Source organism: Brassica napus, chromosome C1 (assembly GCF_020379485.1).
Source record: "Brassica napus cultivar Da-Ae chromosome C1, Da-Ae, whole genome shotgun sequence".
In the NCBI taxonomy this organism is placed as follows: domain Eukaryota; kingdom Viridiplantae; phylum Streptophyta; class Magnoliopsida; order Brassicales; family Brassicaceae; genus Brassica; species Brassica napus.
The window spans coordinates 41248812-41276383 of NC_063444.1; the positions used below are offsets into that span (position 1 = coordinate 41248812).

A 27572-nucleotide genomic window follows, 5' to 3' on the forward strand; every position below is an offset into this window, starting at 1 on the left:
TCTTTTTCCAGTTAGTTTGATCTCTTAGTTTCTGTCATTTTATTGTATTTGGGCTTTGTGTGTTTTAGAAAGAAGAGTTCTATCATTATATCATACTGTCAGTCTGAAAATATCCGGGGAGTGTATTACCCACCAGATAAGCATGTGTTTGGTCAAAACCATAGGAATAATAATGTGAGATAAAACAAAACAATACTCCTAAGCCAAACCACCAGACTTAGTTGGTTTTATCAAGCAGTATGAACAAATGGAGGAAAGGAAGAAAGAAAAAAAGAGAAAGAAGAATTTTATAAAAAGGCTTTGATCCAGTTAAATATAGAAGTCATAAGGCCCAACTTTAAAGTTCTCAAACTATTAGTATCAGAGTAAGTCAAAATATTCTGTTAATTAAGAAATTTGCTATCTAGTAAGAAAAAACAGATGGAAAAAGCAAAGCCAGGTTTAGGGTTGTAATTAATCTTAGAGAAGAAGAAGAGTAGAGACAATCATAACATTTTGATATAATGAATGTTCCTGCAAGAGTCAAGTTCTTGAGGTTAACCACTAACCATAACCCAATCTTCATGGGAAACCATAACTGGAAAAATTGCCACAATGCAAGTTCTTTTTTTTTAAATTCAACAATTTTCATGAAAAATCATAACTGGAAAAATTGGCATAGTACAAGTTTTTCAATTCAACTCTCAAATAAATAAATAAAAACTCTCAGTTCACCATCTGATGTTTTCTTCTCAAAGAAGCAACCTGAATCTGAAATCATGTGCGACCCAATCGATGGTGAATCTTCCATGCTTCTTGTTCACACACTGGTGGATTTTATTTCTTGCATCGCAAGGCAGATGGTTCACGATCATGTCGTGGATGCCAACGTGGCAAAGTTCAGTGTCCTTAGCATATAACTCAACCAGCTTCGGCAAAAGAATCTTGTTGTCTTTGGATATTCCTACGTTTGATCTTACATACTCTTCTTTGCCGCATTCTAGCTCCATCATTACGTTCTTCGGCGTATATATACGGACCTATAAGAATCATACGTGTGTTGTTTAAAACTTACATAATCCTTCACGTGGAAGCGTGTAACACAAGGAAACATGTTTTAGTTGCTTACTGATGGATCTGAGAAGTTCCCAGAGCAAAGCGCGAAATGAAGAAGAGGCTCAGGGTGAGTTATAGCATAATCTTTACCCAAGTCTCCAGCTTTACCCTTTGGTTTAGAAGCAAACAAGAACCTAAATACCTGCTAATAAGCAAATCCTTTAAGCTCTCAAGCCAACTTCGAAAACTCTGATCAGACAACTTGAAAGAAGACTAAACTTGCCTGTCCTGGACGAGAGACACGGCAACGAAGAATCGAAGTCTGAATTGTATCTAAGTTCAAGCTTCGACCTCCAACGTTATATGCTGCCTATATTATACACAGAAAAACTAGCCGTTGATATTGTTACTTTACTGTGACTTGAGACTCAAGTAAGACAATCTTACTACCTTTAGCAATCCAGATACTCTTTTCATACTGTTTTTAGGGTTCCCATAGACAAGAATCGACTGCAAAAGGACAAAAGTAAACCCAAGAACACAAGTTAATGTCTTACAGAGATTTATCAAGTTGAAAATTTAGTTTCAGAAGCATTACATGCATAACCAAAGAGTTGTGTATGTTGATCCAGAAAGCTAGCTTCTCTTCATGATTCAACTTCCTTGGATTAACTCCTTCTAACTTATTAACAAGCGACCTAAACATTTTACATTGAAGAACAATGATACAATTAAATAAATAACATATTCTGACTAATATAAACCAAGAGAAGTGGTTATTAATAGAAACCTGAAATGCTGTAAAGCAGGTTCAACTTCATTTAACTTCTCAGAGTCTCTACGTAGAGATTTCACCATTAGTAACTTATCGTAAGGCCGGCTAGTAACCTTCAGCTTCCCATTTCTGCGAAATGGACTACTAGATTCTTGATCATCATCCAATGATTCTTGATTCCCAAGTTTACGAAATGCTTCTGAGATACACTTGATCATCTCTTCAGACAAACTATTTGGTGATTTGGTAACATTTTCAGAAACGTATGTCCCAACCATCACATCGATATCAGCTTGCTGTAACCCAAAAAAAAGTATATTAGTTTTTTTTATTAAAAAACTCAGTAACATCACTTTACCTAAAGTTGCTTTTACCTCAAGCATTGAGAAAGGAAGAGAGTGATGGTATGATGAGTCCATTGCTTGGGGAGACATTCTAAAGGAATAGCCTGAACAATGAGACAACGATGAATGGCTGCGGAATATTCCAGAGTCCTCTAGAACTTTCTGCGGGCTGCAGACCGCAGTTTTTGGTGACTCAATGAGATTAGTAGACACAAGAAGATCCTCTGATATCTCTTTCTCCTCTGGTTCTAAGTTACTTGAAATTCTGTTGTTGAAGAACCTTCGGTATAACAAAAGAAGATATCTTTCTAAGTACATCACTTGCAGCTCCAAGCCTGCTATTTCGCTCACCAGTTTCTTTGCTTCCTAAATCAAGAAACCATTAAAAAAAACATCTCAGAGAAGATACTCAATAGCTTACTTGTGTTACAAGGTAGCCAAAGGTTAGTTGTTTTCTATAACCTTGGGGATAGAAGGATCTTCGTTTCTACAATCTTCTAAGAACAGTTTGCGTCTGAGAACTGTCTCCAACTCACCCCGTACTAAAAGTTCATCTTCTTGAAGCAGCAGCAAATCAATCTGCAAATAAAGAGTTTTCAAGATTTAAGATCTGCTTTGATTTTCTTAAAGAACTTGAGACAATCGTTAGATAAAACTTTCTTCAAACCTCATCACATGATACTCTCTGGGGCTGTAGTTTTCTGCATTTTACAAGAGATTTGAGCTGTTCTATCTCTCTCTGCAACGTTTGATCCTAAAGAACAAAAACTCATGTTAATTTGATGAGCGATGAAGAAAAAAGCTTTAACAAACAAAGTTGAGCGTTCAGACCATGTGAAATCTATCGATGTTGTGAGTGGCTTCACTTGATTTGTTGGTTTTGAGAGATTTTTTGAGGATTGGATCACTGGAAAAATGGTGGACAACACAGAAACTTGTTAAGACAGGACTGCTAAATTAATTATAAAGTAATGGAGTAGAAGACACAGAACCTTCTTGAACGGTTGTGAATCGAATTTGTTGTTGTCATGAATGATCTGAACTCTGAAGGGTTTGCTTCGGTGAACAACTTGTTATATTAAAAATCAGAAGTAAAAACGACTAAGCAGCTGATATTCACTGAAACAAAGCATTAATGAGACATATAAAATAATTAGATAGTGACAAAAATGTTACAGAAGAATAAAGGAAAGGTCAAAAACAGATGAAACAACGAATAAACATTATACCACAAATTGAATGAGACTACTCACTAATATAAAGAAAAATTATCTTAGTATAAAATGTATTTTTTATAGAAAATATTTGTCATAGAAAAAGTAAAACTACTAAACTGTTTGATACTAGTATTATTTTTTTCATCTCTTCTTTCACCTAACTTCTTTAGGTTACAGTAAATGCATATGCACATAATCATGCGCATTGTTTTATTAGGATTGGGCACAAAATGAATATCACAAAAACAAGAACACAATAAGGACATATTGATTAGTCTTAATTTATCTTTTTCTAGTTTTAATTTTCAAATTTTATTTTTAGTTATAATTGGCGTCAAATTTTTTTGGGGTTTATTAGTTTTTTCCACAATATGGTTTACCTTGGATAAAATTACATTTTATTTTCTTATCGTTCTATTTATGTTAAATTCGAGTATTTTGTGAATGATAAACACAACTGTTTTAATATCTATCGCGTGGTCAAAGTTTCATCTGAATATAACTCGTTGTCGGATATGACCATTTGCATAATCATTGTAGAAATAATTTGGCTATCTATCTATTTCATGATTCATAATTTCATATTTGACCAGTTAACATCCCGAGTTGTGATATGTGAAAAGACTTAAGAAAATTGATTTGGCTACCTATGTCATCAAAGTTGACTTACCTTTTCCGGAGCACATCCTGAAAGAACTCCCCATTAGTTGTGGGCGGTCGGGCCGTTACAATTGGTATCAGAGCAGGTTAAGATCCCTTAGTTTTGTCCTAAGGGATCAGCATTTCCGACGTTTTCAAAAAAAAAAAAAAAAAAAACTTGTTCTCATTAAAAGAAAAGATTGTTTTGATTCTCCTAAAAGTTCCGTAAACTATTTCAAAACCACCCACTATATCTATACGTCTAATATGGTTTTGATTAGATAAATTTTACTTGCAGAATTTCTTTCTAAGCATAATTCATTCTTTGGTTTTTTTAAACGATCCTGAGCAAAGTTGTTCTCGCCTTATGTGCCTCCCTTGGATGATATGTGATTGTGTGAGTCCATTTCGAAATCGGATGTTAAGTTCGGAAGTCTAGGGCTTGGAATTCGGGGACGAATTCCGATTAACGGGGGGAGATTGTAACGGCCCAGTTCCTGGCCCAAAAATTTTCATAAAAGAATGGGCTTCTCTACGGCCCATTTGACAAAAACCTAGGGTTCCCTTCATCATTTCCTATAAAAAGAGATGCAGCCCTTCTATTCTCTCATTCTGAAACTTGAGCGAAGCTCTGCAGAGATTTAGAGAGACTAGGAAACCCTAGCCGTCAAGCTTCTCTTTTCCTTTTCTCTCTTCTTCTCTCACGCCTCTCTCTCTCTCTCTCTCCCTCTCCTTTCTCTTTCTGTTGGATCTCTTCCTCTCTCCTCGCCGTGAGTCCCCCGAGAGCAAGCCGAGCCGCCGGTGGCGGTGGTGGTCGTCGTCCAAGTGGTGGTGGGCTGATCGTCCGAGTGTGGTGATGGTGGTGGCTGTGTGGCGTTGTGGTGGTGACCAGATCTCGTCTCTCTTGTTTACTTGTTCCAGATCTGTTCAGATCTCATCCCCTTTGTCTCTTGTTCCAGATCCAGATCCAGATCTAGGCTAAGGTGGAGTGTCTTGAACCCATCTTGTTCTCATGTACTGTATACTCCTTTATGTTGGAGTTAGGGTTGATTAGACCCTGTTTGAAAGCTAGGATGATAGATCATGATTATTGCTAGGATGTTAGATGAATGGAACACGATGCATAAGAACCCTCATATTGTTAAATGGGACTTAGTAAACTGAAATGGAGTTGTGGTAGCGATGATTGATTGGTAATTTATGCTTTTATGTTTGGATGTGTAGTCCCATGAGTGGTTTGTGATTAAAGCTAGGATGCTAGAGAGAAATGAATGCTAAGCTGATAGATGAGTAATGATTGTTAATGTTATTGAAGTAGAACTTGAGTGCAATGTGTATTGTGTGTGACACCGATAACGGGTGGCGTCTAGTGAATGAGTCCAAGTACAAGTCTAAATGAAAAGGAAAGTGAATGAGAATGGGAAGGGATAAGTGAAAATGATAAGGATGTGAAAGGATAAGTGAAAGTATGAAAGAATAAGGTTACGGTTAAGCATGGGTGGGGAAAGCATATAGAGTCTAAGGAAAGTATGTGTGGCAGTAGTTCACGCTAGGTATCCATAGGAGATGTGGCGAATCCACAAGAATATGGAAGCACCCATAGGAGATGTGGCGAATCCACATGAATATGGCGTAGAAGCCTAGTGGGAGCTACCCACTGATGATAAGAACGAAGTGCCAACCGCGAGAGGCGGGATATAAAAACGTGCATCATGGTCGGGTAACGGAGAGTTAAAGGTGTCATAGGATCGAGCCGGTCTGGTATGATGAGTCGGTTAAGTCTAGGGTTTAACGTGTGTGGCAATGAGTGAGTTCATTGTAATGATTGATCACTAGGTTGCTAGAAATGTATGGAATTGAATGTGGACAATTAGTGATGACAGTATGAAATGGTAAAAATACATTACCTGATTGTAGTGGCTAGTCAGTCCTAGTTCCCGCATAGAGTAGTATAGAGTGTCATGCGGGCAGGCTGGTCTAGAGCCACTTCACTGAGTAACTTGTTGCTCACTCCTCCATTTCCATTTCCCTGTGCGCAGGACTGTAAGTAGAAGTATATGGATGTGGGTGTGACGGTATTTCAAAGAAGGTTATGCGCCGTTGACTCTCGGGACCAATAACGGGACATGTAGGGTTGTCTAAATGAGTAGACACGTGTCCATAACGCCCCTTCGATAACCCCGGTCCGACGCCGGGGAATCGGAGCGTTACTTGTAAAGCCCCGACCGCCCACATCTAATGGGCCATCCACGCCCGCTCTCTCGGCCCGTGGGCCCCATCCTGTCCGACGGTCGGTCCGTTAATTTTTCCAAGGCTCGAAATCATTGTTTACTGACCCTGCAATCACCACCTGACCTTTTCCCATGCTTTGGCCTCACTCGCACGCTATCGCGAATCACTTCCCGATAGGTCACCCATCCTTCCACTACTCCAGCTCAAGCATGCTTAACTCTGGAGTTCTTTCAGGATGTGCTCCGGAAAAGGTAAGTCAACTTTGGTGACATAGGTAGCCAAATCAATTTTCTTAAGCCTTTTCACATATCACAACTCGGGATGTTACAATTCACCCTCTCTCAAAGAACGTAACGTCCTCGTTGCGGCCCACGACAGGTCTCAAGACGCCTCTCAGGTCAGAACTGAGATGGCTAACCAGCTCTGATACCACTTGTAACGCTCCGATTCCCCGGCGTCCGACCGGGGTTATCGAAGGGGCGTTATGGACACATGTCTACTCATTTAGACAACCCTACATGTCCCGTTACTGGTCCCGAGAGTCGACGGCGTATAACCTTCTTTGAAATACCGTCACACCCACATCCATATACTTCTACTTACAGTCCTGCGCACAGGGAAATGGAAATGGAGGAGTGAGCAACAAGTTACTCAGTGAAGTGGCTCTAGACCATCCTGCCCGCATGACACTCTATACTACTCTATGCGGGAACTAGGACTGACTAGCCACTACAATCAGGTAATGTATTTTTATCATTTCATACTGTCATCACTAATTGTCCACATTCAATTCCATACATTTCTAGCAACCTAGTGATCAATCATTACAATGAACTCACTCATTGCCACACACGTTAAACCCTAGACTTAACCGACTCATCATACCAGACCGACTCGATCCTATGACACCTTTAACTCCCCGTTACCCGACCATGATGCACGTTTTTATATCCCGCCTCTCGCGGTTGGCACTTCGTTCTTATCATCAGTGGGTAGCTCCCACTAGGCTTCTACCCCATATTCATGTAGATTCGCCACATCTCCTATGGATACCTAGCGTGAACTACTGCCACACATACTTTCCTTAGACTCTATATGCTTTCCCCACCCATGCTTAACCGTAACCTTATTCTTTCATACTTTCACTTATCCTTTCACATCCTTATCATTTTCACTTATCCCTTCCCATTCTCATTCACTTTTCTTTTCATTTAGACTTGTACTTGGACTCATTCACTAGACGCCACCCGTTATCGGTGTCACACACAATACACATTGCACTCAAGTTCTACTTCAATAACATTAACAATCATTACTCATCTATCAGCTTAGCATTCATTTCTCTCTAGCATCCTAGCTTTAATCACAAACCACTCATGGGACTACACATCCAAACATACAAGCATAAATTACCAATCAATCATCGCTACCACAACTCCATTTCAGTTTACTAAGTCCCATTTAACAATATGAGGGTTCTTATGCATCGTGTTCCATTCATCTAACATCCTAGCAATAATCATGATCTATAATCCTATCTTTCAAACAGGGTCTAATCAACCCTAACTCCTACATAAAGGAGTATACAGTACATGAAAACAAGATGGGTTCAAGACACTCCACCTTAGCCTAGATCTGGATCTGGATCTGGAACAAGAGACAAAGGGGATGAGATCTGAACAGATCTGGAACAAGTAAACAAGAGAGACGAGATCTGGTCACCACCACAACACCACACAGCCACCACCATCACCACACTCAGACGATCACCCCACCACCACTTGGACGACGACCACCACCGCCACCGGCGGCTCGGCTTGCTCTCGGGGGACTCTCGGCGAGGAGAGAGGAAGAGATCCAACAGAAAGAGAAAGGAGAGGGAGAGAGAGAGAGAGAGGCGTGAGAGAAGAAGAGAGAAAATGAAAAGAGAAACTTGACGGCTAGGGTTTCCTAGTCTCTCTAAATCTCTGCAGAGCTTCGCTTAAGTTTCAGAATTAGAGAAAAGAAGGGCTGCATCTCTTTTTATAGGAAATGATGAAGAGAACCCTAGATTTTTGTCAAATGGGCCGTAGAAAAGCTTATTCTTTTATGAAAATTTTTGGGCCAGGAACTGGGCAGTTACAAGTCCGATCTTAGAAAGAAAAATGCCTTTGATTGAAACACTATTATTATTAAAATAAAGTTTCTTAAAATAAAACAAACTGTCTCTCTTTTTGGGTAATTGCATCAAAAGAAACAAATATTATGTAATTATTGGTTTGACATCGGGTCTGATGTTTTGTAAAAAGTAACCTTTTTCATGCAGACAAAAATCACCAAGGACCACTTACAAATTGGAGATTTGTGTTTGTGTGAACTTTTTTTTTTTGAGAAAGGGCTTGTGTATGTGTGTGAACTTGTATTGTTAACTCATATTTATCATCATATTGTGGTTCTCAGATGATAATCAAGACGGGTTGATGTCAAAAAAAAAAAAAAAAAAAAAAAATCAAGACGGGTTGTTGGCTAACTTTATACATCAAGTTTTATATAAGAACTAAATATTGTAAAAAAACTAAATGATATCAAAAAAGTTAGTATAGTAATTTATATCCTAATTTCCTTTATGATTTTTTTGGGGTCAAATTTTCCGTTATGATTTAATCGGTTATATATAGGACCTGACCTGAACATGATCATCAGATTTTATTACACAAGATTCTAAATTACTTGGTGCATGATTGTATGCTTGTGCTAGTTTTATTTCCATGATACATTACCCGATTTATAAGTTAATTTCTTTTATATGGACATAACAATAAATTTAGATATACTCGTAGTATTTTTCGTGGGAGAGCTATTTAACATTTGCAACAATTTATTGAAAAACATGAGATTCTCTTGAAATTTTGGTTCCACGTCGTGTATATGGTTTGGCCATATATACTAGTCAAGTGGAACCTTTCTAAGCTCCACTAAAGATTCAAAATTTTGTAAAAGCATTTCACGAATATAAAAGAAAACTTCTTTTGACAAAGCATTATCCGCAAGAATTACTAATGGTAAATGACAAAAAGGTTACTTTGGTGGGTGCCTTTTGATTAAAGAGATTGTGCATGGAGTGGCAAGCACTTGATTGAAATGGTAAAGGAAAGCCTTAAAAGCGATGAAAGGTGAGAAAGCTGTCAAAACCTCTTGCTGTAACAAATCTACTATAGGCAACGTACTATTAGAGATACATATTTTCTAAAATAAATGCGCTATTTAATGTGGTAAGTTGTAACAGACTAGTACTCAATAGCCAATGACACAACACAAGTTTTGGCGCGATATCATCCATAACATTATTATAAAAAATAACATATTTGCAAAATATTGCTAGAGTTGGTTTTGTTTGGAATTATTCCATGTGGCTAAACGTAAATTCAAGTATATTCATGATCAGTCTATATGACAAAACAAAACTTTTGTGAATATATAAAAAGAGATAAAGAGAATCCAAGAGAGAGGTTATAGAAGATTCATAGTTTGGGATTGTGTTCTTCGTTTTGTGGTTTCCCATGTTTATGTTCCGTAGTTTTCTCTCCGAGACGTAAGGCGACAACTCTTTCTTGTCTCGATTGCCACATTTTCAACACAAACTAACTCCCAAGTATGTCGACTCTTCTTACCATGCACCCAGTAATCTAGAATTACTATTTTCTGGCCAGTGTTTTATAGTTGGTCGTGTAAAGTATGCACAAAATTGTCCATACAAGAGTGTGATATGCCTTACACTTTTATGTAAACTTTAGCAGATAACACTGATGCTTCATGAGTGTTAGCCCTTGGCCATGCACACAGTAACTTGTACTTCTATGCATCGTTATAATCAGTAAAAAATATTTCTCTTATGGAGTATACAACACTAAAAAGTAAAAAACTTCAATTTTTTCATATCTTTTTAAATTTTTGTGTAATATAAATATGCTATCTATTTTCTTTTACCAAAAAAAAAAACTGTGTAATATATACAGTTTTATTAAAACATTTAACGTTATATATGTAAAGTTGAGTATATAAGATAGATCCAAAGTTTATGAAATTCTTTAATGATAATAAATCTGGATTATATATTATGTGAGAGGAACACAAATGGTTTATCAAATTGAATATGTTGTATTACTCTACAAATAAGCTCCCTGATTCACACCAGCAAAAACTGAATTGCCCCCTTTCTCTCTAGCTCATTTTGTAAGAATCTGAAGTTAGGAAGAAGCACCAGGGTTTAAGCCCAACTCGTTCACAAATAACTAATGACTGATGACCGGAGATGGAAGCGGTGATGTTGGAGGCTTCATGTCCAAGCATTTGAGTCACTCAGCTCACATAAGAAGTAATAACAATTGACCACACTTAACGTAGAATGCTTCACCTCATCTCTCTTAATCTCATATTGTGTAAGGTGACAAAGGTCTTGGTCTTGGCTGATCAGATGCATTGTCTTCTGTCACATTGGTTACTGTTGAAAGTAAACTTGATGATAACTTAGAGATCAAGAAAGAGTAATCCTACTTGAGTTGGGTTTAGGAGAAAAAGGAAATATGTTTTGTTAAGTAGGATTAGGATTTATTTGGTTCTATATAAAGAAGATATCAACTAGTGATATCAGGTGTGCGTTTTTGATTATAGATCATTGTGAGAGCTAAAGACTTAGAGAGTTTTCTTTAAGCTATTAATAAGAATTGAATTATTCTTATTTGAGATCTTTGAGTTATATATTGAGGTGTGAGTTTCATACATTGAGGTTGAAACTACAATTGGTATCAGAGCCAGAACAATGGGAGATATCACAATCCAGAACAATGGGAGATATCACAATTGCGAGTGATAATTTGAAGTTGAAATATGGTGGCAGATCTTCTATAAACTGTCCAATGCTTACATCATCAAACTATACTGTGTGGGCTATCCGAATGAAGCTTCTTCTTAAGGTGAACAAGGCGTGGGAGGCAATAGAGACAGAATCAACGGTAGCATAAAAGAATGACATCGCCATGGCTTTGATCTTTCAGTCCATACCGGAAGCGCTTGTCCTTCAAATTGGAGACCTAGATAATGCAAAGAAAGTATGGGAAGCTATCAAATCGCGACACATGGGAGCAGAAAGAGTAAAGGAAGCGAGGCTACAAACACTTATGTCAGAGTTTGAGAAACTCAAGATGAAGGATAATGATACAATAGATAGCTTCGTTGGCAAGTTATCCGAGCTTTCATCAAAATCTGCAGCGTTAGGTGAAATAATGGAGGAACCAAAGCTTGTCAAGAAGATTTTAAATTGTCTTCCTCGAAAAAAATACATACATATGGTGGCATCTTTGGAACAGATTTTGGATCAATAAGACCACAAGCTTTGAAGACATCGTCGGACGTCTCAAAGCCTTTGAAGAAAGAGTTGCTGATGAAGAAGAAGATACACAAGATGACAAAAGCAAACTGATGTATGCTAACACGGAGGCATCGCAGAATTATCAACGCGATTTTAATGGGAACTATCGAGGAAGAGGTCGTGGAGGAAGAGCTTACGGTAGAAAAGGACGAGGACGAGGAAGATCATATTCAAACTTTGATATGTCGAAGATAACATGCTTTAGATGTGATAAGAATGGACACTTTGCGGCTGACTGTCCCGATAGATTGCTCAAGTTACAGGAGACTTATGAGAACAAGGCAGATGAGATGCATGAAGCGGATAAATTGTTGATGCATGAGGTTGTGTATTTAAACGAGAAGAACATAAGGCCTAAGGAGTTCAAGACTAACATTGATGGAAACAGGTTATGGTATCTAGACAATGGGGCTAGTAACCATATGACAGGGAATAGGAAGTATTTTAACACCATAGACGAGACCATTACGGGAAAAGTGAGGTTTGGAGATGATTCAAGGATCGACATCAAAGGTAAAGGGTCCATCTTGTTTGTGAGCCAAGACGGGGATAAGAAGATACTTGCAGATGTCTACTTCATACTGGAGTTGAAGAGCAACATCATAAGCCTTGGTCAAGCAACTGAATCAGGGTGTGAAGTACTGATGAAAGATGATGTTCTAACATTGAAAGATAAAGACGGCAATCTGATTACAAGCGCGAAGAGATCACCAAACGTCTTTATAAAGTGCTTATGGAGATGGTAGAAGCAAAGTGCCTGCACTCAAAGGTCCAAGATGATGGAGCACGTTGGCATGCTCAGTTAGGACATATCGGAACGGACTAACTACAACTAATGGTCAAGAAAGAGTTGGTACGGGGCATTCCTAAGATTGATATCAGAAAGGAGCCTTGCGAAGCGTGTATGCTTGGGAAACAAGCCAGACAAGCTTTTCCACAGGCAACCACGTTTAGAGCAGCTGAGAGATTATAGCTCATACATGGGGATCTCTGTGGTCCAATTGCACCAACAACTACGGCAAAGAACAGGTATATCTTTGTTCTTGTAGACGATCATTCTCGTTACATGTGGACAATACTATTGAAAGAGAAAGGAGAATCCTTTGAGAAGTTTAAATCTTTCAAAAGTATTGTCGAACATGAAACAAGATTGTCTACAAAGACGCTTAGAACAGATAGAGGAGGAGAATTCACGTCAATAGAGTTCAATAGGTTCTGTGAAAAGTATGGAATCCAAAGGCACCTAACTGCCCCCTATACCCCACAACAAAATGGAGTAGTGAAAAGGCGTAATAGGACCTTAATGGAGATGACTCGGAGCATCTTAAAACACATGAATCTACCTAACTACCTATGGGGAGAAGAAGTGAGACATGCGTGTTATATCATCAACAGAGTCGCAAGCAGGTCATTGAGTTCTCGGACACCATATGAAGTCTTTAAGGGGAGAAACCAGAGTGTTGAGCATCTTAAAGTCTTCGGATGCATTGGATATGTGAAAGTCGATAAGCACCACCTGAGAAAGCTGGACGATAGGTCAAGGAGCTTGGTGCATCTTGGAACAGAACCAGGCTTTAAGGCTTATAGAATGTTTGATCCAACGAATCAAAGAATCGTTGTGAGCAGAGATGTTACCTTTGATGAAAACAAAGGCTGGAGGTGGAGCAACAAGACGGAGGGTATAGAAGAAGAGCCGGGAGAGTTCCAACTTCTCTTTGATACGTTTGGGAATCAAGGGATAGGAACAAAGGAAAGTAGTGTATATATCACAGACGAACAAGGCAACGATGGCCATGAGGACAGTAGTGAGTTTGTTGAAGAACCATTACTTAGGAGATCACCAAGGGAGAGCAAGAAACCGGCCTACTTAGATGATTATGTGTTGCTTGCTGACGACGAAGCAGAACACCTACTTCTTCTTTTGAATGAAGAACCGTGGAGCTATGAAGAAGCTGTAGAAGAAAAGGTATGGAGAGATGCATGTCAAGATGAGATAGAATCTATCATAAAGAACAAAACATGAGATCTTGTAGACTTACCTAAAGGAGCCAAAGCAATAGTTCTCAAGTGGATATTTAAGATTAAGAGAAACGCAGATGGAAGTATAAACAAATACAAATCAAGGTTGGTAGCTAAGGGGTATATACAACGACACAGTGTCGACTTTGAAGAGGTTTTTGCTCCTGTGGCTCGGATAGAAACCGTCGGTTTCATTATTGCATTAGCTGCATCAAGAGGATGTGAGATTCACCACCTAGACGTAAAGACTGCGTTTCTCCATGGAGACTTGAAAGAAGATGTTTATGTTCAGCAACCGGAAGGATTTAGAGTGAAAGGCAAGGAGGAAAATGTATATAAACTGAAGAAAGCGTTGTACGGTCTGAGACAAGCGCCTCGAGCCTGGAATGAAAAACTAAACAATGCACTGGAAGGCTTAAAGTTCGTCAAGTGCTCTAAGGAACCTTCCTTGTACCCCAAGGCAACGAGCAGCCAGTTCCTATTAGTCGCCGTATACGTCGATGATCTTCTTGTTGCAGGGTCATGTACTAAGATGATCAAGGAGTTCAAGCAAGAGATGTCTGATGTCTTTGATATGAGTGACCTTGGGCTCCTAACGTATTACCTAGGGATCGAAGTAGATCAACAGAAGGATGAAATTACATTAAGGCAAGAAAGATATGCTAACAAGATTCTCAGTGAAACCGGCATGGAGGGATGCAACGCAACGCATACTCCTATGGAGTTTGGTCTAAAGATGTCGAAGGCTCAAGAGGAACAGAGCATCGATGAAGGGGAGTACAGACGCAACATTGGGTGCCTCAGGTACCTATTGCATACGCGACCGGATCTCTCTTTCAGCTTGGGGCTACTCAGTATATACATGCATCAGCCTAAGCGGTCACACGCAGCAGCATTAAAACAAGTATTGCGATATCTCAAGGGTACAACGACTCTTGGTCTCAGATACGCTCGAGCAAAGGACGTGGAACTGGTCGGATATAGTGACTCAAGTCACAATATCGATGAAGACGATGGACGCAGCACTACGAGTCACGTTTTCTATTTAAATGAATGTCCTATCTCTTGGTGCTCGACAAAGCAGGAGACTGTGGCACTATCATCATGTGAAGCCGCGTTCATGGCCGCTACCGAAGCCTCCAAAGAAGCTATCAGGTTACAGGAACTACTTGAGGAAGTAACCAAGCAAGAGTATCATAAGATTGTGATTCATATAGACAATAAGTCTGCAATAGCTCTTACCAAGAATCTTGTGTTCCATGGGCGAAGTAAGCATATACACAAGCGCTATCACTTCATACGGGAATGCGTCGAGAACGGGCAGGTGGATGTTCAGCACATTCCAGGAAACGAGCAACGATCTGACATCCTAACTAAAGCACTTGGGAGAATCAAGTTCAAAGAGATGAGATAGCTTAATGGAGTTCATGATATAAATGAAGTTAACATCAAGCTTAAGGGGGAAATAGTTGAAAGTAAACTTGATGATAACGTAGAGATCAAGAAAAAGTAATCCTACTTGAGTTGGGTTTAGGAGAAAAAGGAAATATGTTTTGTTAAGTAGGATTAGGATTTATTTGGTTCTATATAAAGAAGATATCAACTAGTGATATCGGGTGTGCGTTTTTGATTATAGATCATTGTGAGAGCTAAAGACTTGAGAGTTTTCTTTAAGCTATTAATAAGAATTGAGTTATTCTTATTTGAGATCTTTGAGTTATATATTGAGGTGTGAGTTTCATACATTGAGGTTGAAACTACAGTTACAGTTCCTGCTTCTGGTACAGTAGTACGCTGAGTCGTACGTGTTCCTGCACAAACAACAAGCAAAAACCTGAGAGATTGCCACCTTCAATGTTGATGCATTGAAGATAAAACAGAACAATGCTAAACCGATTCAATAAAATTTCGGGTCACGACAGGTTTTGCTTTGGTAAGGAGATAGTTTGGAATTGGAACATATCAAACAGTGAAAGCAGAGGGAAGAAAACAGTCAAAGGTATCCCTGTTGTTTTTAGGAAGATTCCTTCCATAGCTGGAGTAGCTGTTTAACTCATAACTAGAAGATATCAAAGAATCAAACACTTAATAATCTCTGATATAAAAGAGGAAGATGCATTACAAATACAGCAAGACTTGAACCTAAAAGAAATTAGAGGGTCTGAAACTTAGCAGGCAAGTACCAAACACATGACTAAACTAATCACCAACTGAAATTAAGACATGGACTCAACTGAAACCTATACACGACTCTTTAACAACCGAAACCCTAGCTCCTCTATTTTTTTTAGTGCTTGATTGATCTCAGCAGATCATATCTCCAGGTCTTGGTGGAGCCATAGTCATCATCATCATCATCGGTCCTCCTTGTCGTCTAGCATACCTTATGACCGCAGGAGGACAGTACATCTGATCTGGACATAGTGGAATCACACTCCTCACGAGTCTGTGCGGTGCAACAAAAAGATGTTTCAACAGTTCCGCTGCGGTGGCTCTGCGTGAGGGCTGCACTTCCATCCACTTTCTAAAGAAGTCATTGGCCACTGGAGACACAAGTCTGGGAAGCCTCCATGGCGTAGCAATCTCCCATCTTCTTTGGACAGCCACCAAACATCTGAAGAACCACTCACCCTAGAGACCACATATCAACGGAAGGTCCGACCATATTCACTCCGTTGAGTCCCAAAGACTCAGGGGCCATGTACTGCGGCGGGCGTACCACCAGACAAAACCGACCTAGAAGAATCCGTGCCCGGTTCCTTGGATAAACCGAAATCGGCAAGCTTGAGATCCCACAGTTCCCACTGCTCTCCGAAAGTCTTGGAAGGGAAGAGAAGAACGTTGGCAGGCTTGATCACAGTGAACGTATCCTTGGGAGTGAAGAGCTTCGAGTCCTTGAAGAATCATAAGAGCATCACGTCCGATCATCATCTCTGGCATGGGTCTACCACGGAACTAGAGAAAACGTTGTGGAGAGAACCTTTGGAGGCGAACTCCATGTTGATGTAGCAGCGGTCGAGATTGATCCGAACGTGAAAATTAGGACTAGCGGTTATGGTTGAGAAAACGAAGAGATACCCTTTTGTGTTTGGTTTGAGAAAGCAAATGAATGATATGCTTCCGAACGTATCTATGTATACTATTAAGACAAGTAGAAATATAAAAGCAACCTCGACTGGGGGGGGGGGGGGGGGGGGGGGGGTCCTTGCTCTTAGAGCATCCACAATGGTGATACCCATTGTGGAGTCCTTAGGATTAGATTAGTATTATTATTATTATTATTATTATTATTATTATTATTATTATTATTTTTGAATAGTTAAGGACTCTTATGAAAAATGTGTGTACAATGGTGATTCCGAAGTTGGAATTCTTAGGAATAAAAAATGTATTTTTTTTTGTTTAATGAAATATAATTTTTATATATTGGATGATTAAATAGAATAACTTAACATAAAATACAATAAATAAACATAAAAAACAATAATTAAACATTAAAATACAACAATTAAAGATAAAAACCATAATTTTACATAAAGATAGAAAAATTCTCCAGCCTCTTGTGATGTAATACTTGCCGCCAGATTCGCTAAATCGCAAATTCACATTCCATAAATTTCCCTCTTTGTTCACCGGTATCGTCTCTTGGCATTGTTTGTGCAAAGGAGTAGAACTCGTAGCTCCCACAGGAAGATACTGCAAACAAATAACGTAAAGACACATAATAGATTAAACCATTTATTTTACTAACTAAATTGACTCACAAGTTTGTCTTCATTTAGATTTGAAGCAGTGACCTCATCCAAAAAACAGTAGTCAAATGAGAAAGAAGACATTGCCCCAGTTCGTCCTGAAATATAAGAAACAATTTTCCACAAAAACATCTCACAAAATTAATCCTTAAGAATATTATAGTATTTTTTTATAAATTGAAATTTAAATTTTATTAAGTGCATGATACAAAAAAAGATACAATGATAAATATAAAGAAATCAAGAAACACTAATTATTAATCTTCATCACCAAATTTATTCCAAATATTTTCGATTAAATCACTTTTCAACCGTTCATGAATATGCTCATCCCGAAGAAACACTAATTATTAATCTTCATCACTGATGTCTTCTTAGTTAACACACCCACGATCTTCTCAAGCTTAGCCACCTTCTGGTCACTCTCAAAGAATTGATCCTTGACCATCCTAAGTTGTGTCTGCGTTTCACGAAGCTCTTCTTGAATCGCCACATCCCACCATTTCCAGATGTGGGAGTCTCCATCGTCAACGTTGTTGCAGGAGAAGTACCTCCTTCCTGGATCTTTACGAGTGTACGAGGTTTCAACAACAAGCTCACTACCGCAATAGCATGTCCTCGGGATTCCTTCATCAGCCTCAGGTTCTGGTGGGTACTGATCCGCCTCTGCAATTATGTAGCTACTCTGAGCTTCATCCCCGTAGAGAGCAGCTTCTGCTTCAAGTAAAGAGTTGATGTCGAACTCCTCTGATGAAGGCTGAGTGTAGCTATAGTCTTGTCCCATGTTCGTTGGCCTGCACAAAAAACCAGAAACTATGTTAAGAACACATTCACTAGGGAGTTTAAGAACACATTAACTTAGATATATGATCAACTAAACAGTTTACTAGCTACACATTAAGCTAACAGAAAACCGTACAAATACGTTTTGAAACCAGAAAAATATAAGCCACAGGAAACCATACAGATACGTTTTGAAACCAAAAACGAATTGAAACCCTAACTACATCGATTGAAACCGAAAACGAAAACGAAAACGAATTGAAACCGAAAACAAGTGATGAGTTTTCTAGCTAACTAAATTGATTGAAACCCTAACTACAAACCAAAAGATCCCCAATTGAAAACGATTTGAAAACAATTTCAAAACCCCAAAATTTTTGAAACCATAAATGGAAGAAATCCCCAAATCGATTCAAAGGAAATACGAAGCATAGAGGGAGACGAGAACAACATGGAAGCTAACATATCCTTAAATCTACCACAGAATTAGTTTATTTACCTTTGAAGATCGACGATGGAGAGAAATCGAAGATGGAGAGAAATCGCCTTTCGTCGAGAGCTCTGATTTTTTTTTCTCACCTTCGGCCGCGAATGTTTTTTTTTTCGACATAACCCAACACAACATCTCGCCGGGCCAACCATCAGACGCCACGTGCAGTAAGGACTTGATCCTTCGAAGCCTTATTTACGGACTGATCCGTACCGATCCGTCTAAAGCTGAGCCCAATTCACAATTTTTTAATTGTAAAAAAGCTAAGGATTTGGGCCACAGACCCGTTACGGACCGCCGTTGCGGTTGGTCTTAGGTCTTTAAAACACATATATGTGTATGTATTATAAGTGAGAAACTTCGGTTGGGTTTCCCATAAAGCTTAACACCCCCACAATTACATACGTATATATAATATATACATACACATATACGTATGTTTAAGAATCCAAGAGCAAGAACCCCCCCATTGAGGTTGCTCTAAATTCATCCTAAAAATTAAAACTTATTTACAAGACAATGCCACTAAAATATTAAATGATTTTATCTTTAAGCAATAATATTTTTCCTATTTTATTAAATCATTTCTTAAAACAATTGCTATGAAAGATTCCGGAATAATTATTATTAATTATTTTCAACAATAAATTTGTATATAATAAGATTTAATTATTTTTGAAATACTTGTACATCAGTATTTAATGTTTATAATTGAATATTCTTTTCTCTGATATATCTAAATCTTTTCATATCTAATCAAAATATTTGAAATATTACTCAAAGATATCAATGGATCAATATTTGTCGAATGTTTAGTATGGACGCATGGGTCAAATATTTTTATAGCATATAAACTATTTAATTATTGGTTTTATAAAAAATTTAAAATATGGTAAATGTTAAAAATATTAACCAATAAATAATTAAATAATATAAATATAAGTGAAAACAAATATGTGCGCGGAAGCGCGGATCAAGCTCTAATTCTAATTTATATGAAGAAACAAAATTTCTTTTTGTTTTTGTTGTCTCATGTTTAATTTCCTTTTTCTCGAAACAGAATCTTTAATTTCCTTTTAAAGTAATTAACTTGTAAAAACAAAATAAACCGGCTCGATAATTTAACTTTGGTTCAATTGGTTTTCGGTTTACTTTACTTGTTCGATATTTTCTTGGCTTACTTCACAAAATCTAACAACTCCTCCTTGAATTATTCACGGACTTGAACCGAATCTCTCTCGCGGTTACATATTCGATTTCTCCATTACTCTTCGATGCATTTGGATCATTATCTTTTTTATGTTCGGGTGCTTGTTTAGTATCGATTGACTCACTCGCAGTTGAATTTTCATATCTGTATCAGGTCTACGTAAGTGCAAAACACAGTGTTAATGCATTGCAGATAAAACAGAACAGACCACAACCTGATAATATTACTGTCTGAATTAAACTTGTACCAGAATCAGAAAGGTTGGATCATAAACTGCATTACAATACAACCAAAGAGTATAACTGGAGAAATGAGTATAAATGAAGAGATCAGTGTACCCAAACTGAAGAGAGACAACCAAGATCATAGTAACATGTCATTTTAGATGATCAACCGATTCATTTGAATTATCATCTTCTATTTGTCAATCATATATCTGTTCTGAACAATATTAGATTACAAGGTTTTCTATCATTTAATTTTTTTTGCTAATGTTGATGTTTTAATCGATAAGATTCAATGAATTCAACTTAACAAAAATGTATAAACAATGTACACGCAGTGTTTACAAAATGTTAGAGAGACTAAGTGAATGATTAAATAAACGTTTATATATATATATACTTAGATCAATTTTTTTGTCATGATAAGAAAGGGCTCCTTCTGGAGTATCAGCGGCGACACAAGCTCTCTTGGTTCTTGGATTTGGAAGAAGCTACTGAAGTATAGAACTCTGGCCAGATCTTTTGTACAAGTAGAAATAAGAAGTGGAACTACTACTTCTTTCTGGTTTGATGTGTGGTCCCCCTTGGGGAGGATAATAGACATCACAGAAATGCAACGTTGCATCGCGCTTGGGATCAATCTCAATGCCACCGTCGAGTTTGTTATTCAAAACTACCGGAGCCGCCGCTACAGAGCAGAACACTTAATCACCATTGATAAGGAGATCCTGAAGTTGAGAGTCCAGGGGCTTACAGAAGAGGACGATGTGGTTAAGTGGAAAGGGAAAGGCAATGTGTTTCGACCTTGTTTCGACACACACCAATCTTGGAACTCTATTCGAGTGCCGCAGTCAAAAGTTCAGTGGTATAAGGGTCTCTGGTTTGCTGGATCAACTCCAAAGTACTCTGTTATGTCTTGGCTTGCTGTACATAATCGCCTGGCAACAGGAGATAGGCTGCTGCAGTGGAACTCACAGGCAAACGCTCAGTGTATCTTCTGTAACTCTGCAGTCGAATCCCGAAATCATCTTTTCTTTAGCTGCACCTTCACAGAGACTATTTGGAGGAACCTTACAAGGAAGCTACTTGGACAGAACTACTCACATATATGGAGTCAAGTTCTTGATCTTATATCGACACACACTGTCTCAGGGGAGACATGGTTCCTCCTAAGATACGCTTTTCAAGTTTCAGTGCACAGTATTTGGCTGGAGAGAAATGGTAGGAGACACGGCCAGGTTCAGACACCTCCGAGCATTCTTATCAAGTTCATTGACAAGCAAATACGAAACCGAATCAGTTCACTTCGGGGATGAGCTGGAACATCTTTCAACAACGCGATGGTGGTTTGGTTTTCGTCTAGAGATTAGACGGGTTCTACTCCACAAAATTTGTTTCAAAACTATCACACAAGCTTAAACTCAAGTTGCATTAGTTTGTACAAAGGTCTTTTTTGATTTGAATAAATTTAACATTCTTTCACAAAAAAAAAAAAAAAAAAATTTTGTCATGAATCAAAGTAGCTATTTGAGTTGTTACAATAAGCTTCAACAATTTTTTGAATACATTTTAAAAGGGATGCAACACGAGATATTGTGAAGAGTAAAGAAAATTAGATACGGTAAAGTTGTTGATCAAATCAATGATGTTGGTAGAGTTGTTGATCAAGCCAATGTTGTTGAGCTGCCAACATTCATATCGAAATATAAAGAGAATGAAAGAATAGTCTACTCAAGGAGATAAATTAGTTTTGAATTTCATGTGTTCTTAGTGTGTTTATACATTGAATGTTGAATATTGTTGTTATTTTGAATCTCGATATTCCATTTTGTTTTGGAATTAGTATTTTTGATTTTTCCATGATATAAAATAAAGAAAAAGTGAAAACATCAAACTTTAATATAATGAAAAGCAAAAGAAAAATATTCAAATTTTCTTATAATATGAAAAAAGAAAAGTGACATACACCAGACAATTTTCTTATAATTTTCATCACATTATTTTATCTACAACCTCTTCTGCTTTACATATATATTATTTTTCAGTATTAAAATGTTACATAGTTTTGTCTAAATACTAAAACTGACATACGCCAGACAACTATATTTTAAAACCATATGTAATCATCACATTATATTTTTTACCACATCTTTTGAATTAGATGTAAAACATTTCCTCATTGAAAAGTTTACATAGCTTGTCGGATCTCCAAAACATATACATTCTACAACTACCATATATATGTGTCATGCTTAAATAACAAAATTCCAACAGAACTCTTTATGCAATCGTAATGTTATCTTCTTTAACACTTTTTATTTAAATGCATAACAATTATCTATTATAAAATTCTAAATAGATTTTTAAAGTTGTAAATTTAAAGGCAGCCTATATTTATTCGGTTGACATTTCATCTCGGCGTTTCTGAAAACTATTTTTGTATAATATATTTTTTAAACAATCATTTCTCAATTTATTAAAAATAAAATTAACAAACTTCAATTCAACATATGGTAATTTTACTTATTTATCATATTGTATATTATTTTTTCTTTGCATTTTATTAGTATTAGATATTTTCATATACATATTCATATTTGTTATCTTTTTAAATTTCTTGTCTGGATTATACGAGAGGGAGACAAATGAGGTTACCAACTCAGAAACCCAAAGAAAGATGAATGTTTGTATTACACTACAAATAATCTCACTGATTCACACATGCAAAAATGAGTTGTCTTATCTCTCTCTCTCTCTCTCACTTTTCTTAGAAATCTGAAGTTAAGGCCAATTCGATTCACACATAACTAATGATTGATGACCGGATATGGAAGCGGTGATGTTGGAGGCTTCATGTCCTCGTCCCTGCAAGTATTTAAGACACTCAGCTCACATTAGAAGAAGTAATAACAATTGAACACTGCTTAAAGCAGCCAATCTATCTCTAATCTCACATTGTGAGTATAGGTGAGTATAGGTGACAAAGGTCTTGGCTTCGGCTGATCAGCTGCATTGTCTTCTCAAGTAAAAGAAGTGTCTGTCACAATGGTTACAGTTTCTGCGCATGCTTCTTGCTGGTACAGAAGAAGGCTGAGTCGTGTTCATCCACAAACAACAAGCAAAAATCTGAGAATGCCACTTTCAACTTAACACACTTATTAAATATGGTTTTAAGATACCTATTACACACTTCCATAAAAAAATTCCAGTAGCACGTCACTGCCTCGAGGCAACTCTTGATCGTTTTCTTGTGCAGATGATGTTTCGTTGGGACCTGTTGATGCAGGAGTTCGTGAGGTTGGTGGTTTCAGGTCTGCATAACTGCAAAACACAGTGAAGATTCATTGGAGATAATGCATAAGCCATGTCGTCTTTACATGGTGCTCGTCTCGCATTCCACCAATTCATTGGTTAACAGAACCAGGGTCGTTACACATACATGATCAACTAACAATAGACGTTTGGTCTAAGATGGCTTATGCGATGATAGCTAAACCTTTGTCATTCTATTATCCGAAAACAAAAAACAATCACTTTTTTTCTCACCGAGTAAAGACGACACACAAAAAAACAAACTCAAAGCAACAGCAAATCAAATGAAAACCCACGAATTCAAACTGTGAATCTCTATGAATCAATGAAGAAGAAGATAACACTTTTCTTATTTCTTTCAACTTAAGCGGCTATACAATGTGTTCATGTCTTTATATACACAAGTAAAGGAAACCCTAAAGCTCATGTTAGCATACTACAGCATCAGCATCTAAGCAATGGAATCTGTTAAAGGTAAAGAGGTCTTGAGCTGTAGTCTTCCTACAGTGAGCTGTCTTCTCCGTACGTAACGACACTGTTTGTTAACGGCTAGTGCAGAAGGTGTTGTGGGCTTGACACTCTGTTTCTGTGTTTGTGTACTCGGTCCAATGTTGTGTCCTGAACCTTCTGCATCAGAAAGAGTCTCTGGCTCACATAGTCTAATATCCCCCCCTCAAACTTGGAATCGGAGGACGGGAGACTCCAAGTTTGCTGCGTAGCTTGAAGAACGCGTCTTGGCCCAGAGACTTGGTGAACACATCAGCGAGCTGGAGTGAGGCTGGAGTGTGCTTGACCTCGAGAGCTTTGAGAGCAACACGTTCTCGAACATAGTGATAGTCAAAGTCAAAATGCTTTGTCCGTTTATGGAACATGGGATTAGCCGTTAAGCAAACTGCTGAGAGATTGTCACAGAGGAGTAATGGAGTCCTATCCTGCTTCAGACCCATTACCGCAAGAAGATTCTGAAGCCATACTATCTCAGAAGCTGCGATGGACATTGTCCTGTACTCAGCTTCGGTTGATGATTTGGAGATAGTCTCATGACGCTTAGCAGACCATGAGATTACATTTGAACCAAGCATAGTGCAGAAGTCGCCAGTGGAACGTCTTGTCTCTCTGCAGCCGGCCTAATCGCTGTCACTATAGCATAGAAGCTTTGAGTCGGTGTTTGCTTGAATTGTTATACCAAGCTGCAGAGTTCCTTTGACGTAACGTAAAATCCTTTTTAGAAGAGTGTAGTCAGATTGACTTGGAGCATGCATCCTTTGACAGATGTAGTTCACCGAGAACTGGAGATCAGGTCTGGTGAGTGTAAGGTACTGTAACTTGACTGCCAGGCTCCTGAAGTGCGACGGATCAGGGAACTCAATGTCTTGTCCAGGAAATTTGTCGAGTTTTAGTGGGAGTGGTGTTGGCATAGGAGCACAATCAGACATGCCTGCAGTAACAAGAAGATCAGTAGCATATTTTTCTTGGTTCATGAATAGTCATTCTTGGTGATAATGGACTTGGATACCAAAAAAATAATGTACTGGACCCATATCTTTCATTCTGAAAACGCTGTTCAACTGAGCAAGCAGACTGTCAAGGAGCTGATTGTTGTTGCCAGTTAGGACCATGTCGCCTACATACAAGAGGAGATAGATAACATCTGAACCTTGATGATATATGAACAATGAAGGATCTGGGAAGCTACATTTGAATCCAAACTCAAGAAGAAATGAGCTGAACTTATCAAACCAAGCTCTAGGAGCTTGCTTTAAGCCGTAGATAGCCTTCTTTAACTTCCACACATAGTCTGGCTTCTCAGAATCCACAAAGCCTGGAGGTTGTAATAGATACACTGTCTCCTTTAAATCACCATGCAAGAAGGCGTTTTGAACATCAAGCTGTTTTAAAGACCATTTCTTCATTACGGCAACATGAAGAACAGCTCTTATAGTAGCAATGCGAACCACGGGACTAAAGGTTTCAATATAGCCTATGCCTTCTTCTTGTTCGTTTCCTTTCGCCACCAGTCTACTCCTTAGTGTGAGAACACTGCCATAAGAATTTCTCTTTATTGTACACCCATCTGCTGCCTAATGGGTTTTGATCATCCGCAGGTGGGACAAGCTCAAATGTTTCTGTTTCCTCCATATTGTTAATCTCTACTCCCATTGAAGCTGTCCAACCTTTATGTTTCAAAGCAGCTTTAACAGAGTTAGGCTCAGCAAATTCATCTTTTATAGTGAACAGAGCGTATCTGGGGTTCGGTTTTATTATTCCAGCTCGGGCTCTTGTAGTCATAGGATGTACTGCCTGAGCTTCCTCTTCTACCTGAACATCTTCTTCTGCCTCAACCTCTTCTACCACAACTTGTTGACCTTGATTCATATCTTCATTCTCAGGATCAGACTCATCTTCTGATTCGACTGGTGGGGTTGGTGGAGGCTCTTGTACCAACACTGGCTCAGTTACTTGAGCATCACGGCGAGATGGGAGTTCTTCTTGGATGTCTAGCCTTGGTTGAGCAGTCTTACTCAACGGTTGTAAGAATGCTTCTCTCCAGGCATTGAGTAAGGAGAAACTCGAATCTTTATGAAACCGTCGATATAGATCAGCATATGGAAATGAGTTTTCATCAAATAGGACATGCCTACTGATGAAACTTTTCCTGTTGGTGGGTAGTAGCATCTGTATCCCTTGTATTTCTCATTATAGCCAAAAAAAACGCAGGCTAAGGACTTTGGATCGAGCTTATTTGCCATATATGGACGCATTGATGGATAGCACTTGCAACCGAAGACTCGTAGGGCAGTGTACAACGGTGGTGTTTGATGCAGCATCTCATAAGGGCTTTTCTTGTCATACTACAGCATCAGCATCTAAGCAATGGAATCTGTTAAAGGTAAAGAGGTCTTGAGCTGTAGTCTTCCGACAGTGAGCTGTCTTCTCCGTACGTTGATGACAACACTGTTTGTTAACGGCTAGTGCAGAAAGTGTTGTGGGCTCGACACTCTGTTTCTGTGTTTGTGGACTCGGCCCAATGTTGTGTCCTGAACCTTCTGCATCAGAAAGAGTCTCTGGCTCACATAGTCTAATACAAACTTGGGTGTTGGATTAAACATTTGTGAACAGGTAGATTTCGAAACTCTACTCATCTCTTCTGCTACTATTGATTATGTTATCTTCTCGAGGCAATGATTGTGTGTTATAATTTACAAAACCCACGTATTCAAACTGCATTGAAATAAATAAAAGAAAAAACACACAAGGGCAGTGACCTTGAAAAGCTTATTTCGAAGAGCAATAAACATGAAGAGTCCAATCAGAACCAACTTCCTATTTGGGGATCCAGATATAACTCCGACGTTAATATGGACATGGTGTTACGCGAAACCCTCGATCTCTCTCAATCTCTCAATCACACGATCAATCACTCGTTTGGATCTTGCAATCAAAGAAAGCAATAAATCGACACAAGAGTTTGTTTACCCAGTGTTATCCTGCGATGTGCAGAGATTACTCACTGGAGCTAGAATCAATCCAGCAAATCCACTCTATCACTGACTCGAATTCTCTGAACAAGACTCTCTCGCGAAGACGACGACCTGAGCTTACTATTCTGTTACAGACGCTAACCAACTCTGACTTATCCTTTTATATTGAAGGATGTACAAAACCGGAATTAACCAAGACTCTAACTAACTTGATTACTCCAAACCGGATAACATAACCGAGTCAGCTAAAACCTTTATTTTCCCTCAGAGTGTTTACAAGACGTAAGTATAAAGCTATCAATACTCAACAATCTCCACCTTAGCTGAAATACTGGAACTCTGAGACCCCTTAAACTTCACCTTCAACACAAGTCATGATCTCTTCCCCGTGGATTCACCTTCTGGATTTACACCTCTAGCTAGTGCCTCGGCCAATTCAGGCTTTGAGGACTCTGAGCAAGTCTAATGCTGACTTGAACTTGCTCACAGGTACACCTTTTGTCAATATATCAGCCGGATTCTGGCTTGTATGAATCTTATGTATATCTACTTCACCACTCTCAATGATATCTCTCACAAAATAGAACTTCCTCGCCACATGCTTCGTCCTCTCGTGAAAGACATTGTTCTTGGATATACATATTGCACTCT

The 27572-nt window shown here is 38.4% G+C and overlaps 3 protein-coding genes across 3 annotated transcripts; 2 read left to right on the forward strand and 1 right to left on the reverse strand.

The window, feature by feature from the left end:
* Nucleotides 1–544: 544 nt before the first annotated feature.
* LOC106409533 lies at nucleotides 545–3369 on the reverse strand. The gene is made up of 11 exons (XM_013850153.3): nucleotides 3147–3369; nucleotides 2986–3061; nucleotides 2822–2908; nucleotides 2617–2733; nucleotides 2185–2520; nucleotides 1826–2106; nucleotides 1634–1733; nucleotides 1486–1545; nucleotides 1319–1405; nucleotides 1109–1237; nucleotides 545–1019 (listed from the first exon to the last, which is right to left on the reverse strand). Exons 1-11 carry the CDS (start codon nucleotides 3182–3184, stop codon nucleotides 732–734), a joined length of 1599 nt encoding a protein of 532 aa, XP_013705607.1. The 5' UTR covers nucleotides 3185–3369; the 3' UTR covers nucleotides 545–731.
* A 7696-nt stretch (nucleotides 3370–11065) lies between these two features.
* LOC106416961 lies at nucleotides 11066–12395 on the forward strand. The gene is made up of 3 exons (XM_013857833.1): nucleotides 11066–11233; nucleotides 11276–11490; nucleotides 11588–12395. The coding sequence occupies exons 1-3, from the start codon at nucleotides 11066–11068 to the stop codon at nucleotides 12393–12395; spliced, it is 1191 nt and encodes a 396-aa protein (XP_013713287.1).
* Nucleotides 12396–20546: 8151 nt separating this feature from the next.
* Nucleotides 20547–21443, forward strand: LOC106416960. Its single transcript, XM_013857832.1, has one exon. The coding sequence runs from the start codon at nucleotides 20547–20549 to the stop codon at nucleotides 21441–21443; it is 897 nt and encodes a 298-aa protein (XP_013713286.1).
* The last annotated feature ends 6129 nt before the right edge of the window (nucleotides 21444–27572 follow it).

Excerpts from the sequence above, each read along its gene's own strand:
- LOC106409533 (XM_013850153.3), bottom strand. The coding sequence starts at position 3,184 with ATGACAACAACAAATTCGATTCACAACCGTTCAAGAAG. Across the intron at positions 1,238-1,318 it reads GTGTCTCTCGTCCAGGACAG|GTATTTAGGTTCTTGTTTGC; the intron begins GCAAGTTTAGTC and ends GCTTATTAGCAG. Across the intron at positions 1,020-1,108 it reads GGAACTTCTCAGATCCATCA|GTCCGTATATATACGCCGAA; the intron begins GTAAGCAACTAA and ends TGATTCTTATAG.
- LOC106416961 (XM_013857833.1), top strand. The coding sequence starts at position 11,066 with ATGGGAGATATCACAATTGCGAGTGATAATTTGAAGTTGAAATATGGT. Across the intron at positions 11,234-11,275 it reads CAATAGAGACAGAATCAACG|TCCATACCGGAAGCGCTTGT; the intron begins GTAGCATAAAAG and ends TTGATCTTTCAG. Across the intron at positions 11,491-11,587 it reads CTTTCATCAAAATCTGCAGC|ATTTTGGATCAATAAGACCA; the intron begins GTTAGGTGAAAT and ends TCTTTGGAACAG.
- LOC106416960 (XM_013857832.1), top strand. The coding sequence starts at position 20,547 with ATGATAAGAAAGGGCTCCTTCTGGAGTATCAGCGGCGACACAAGCTCT.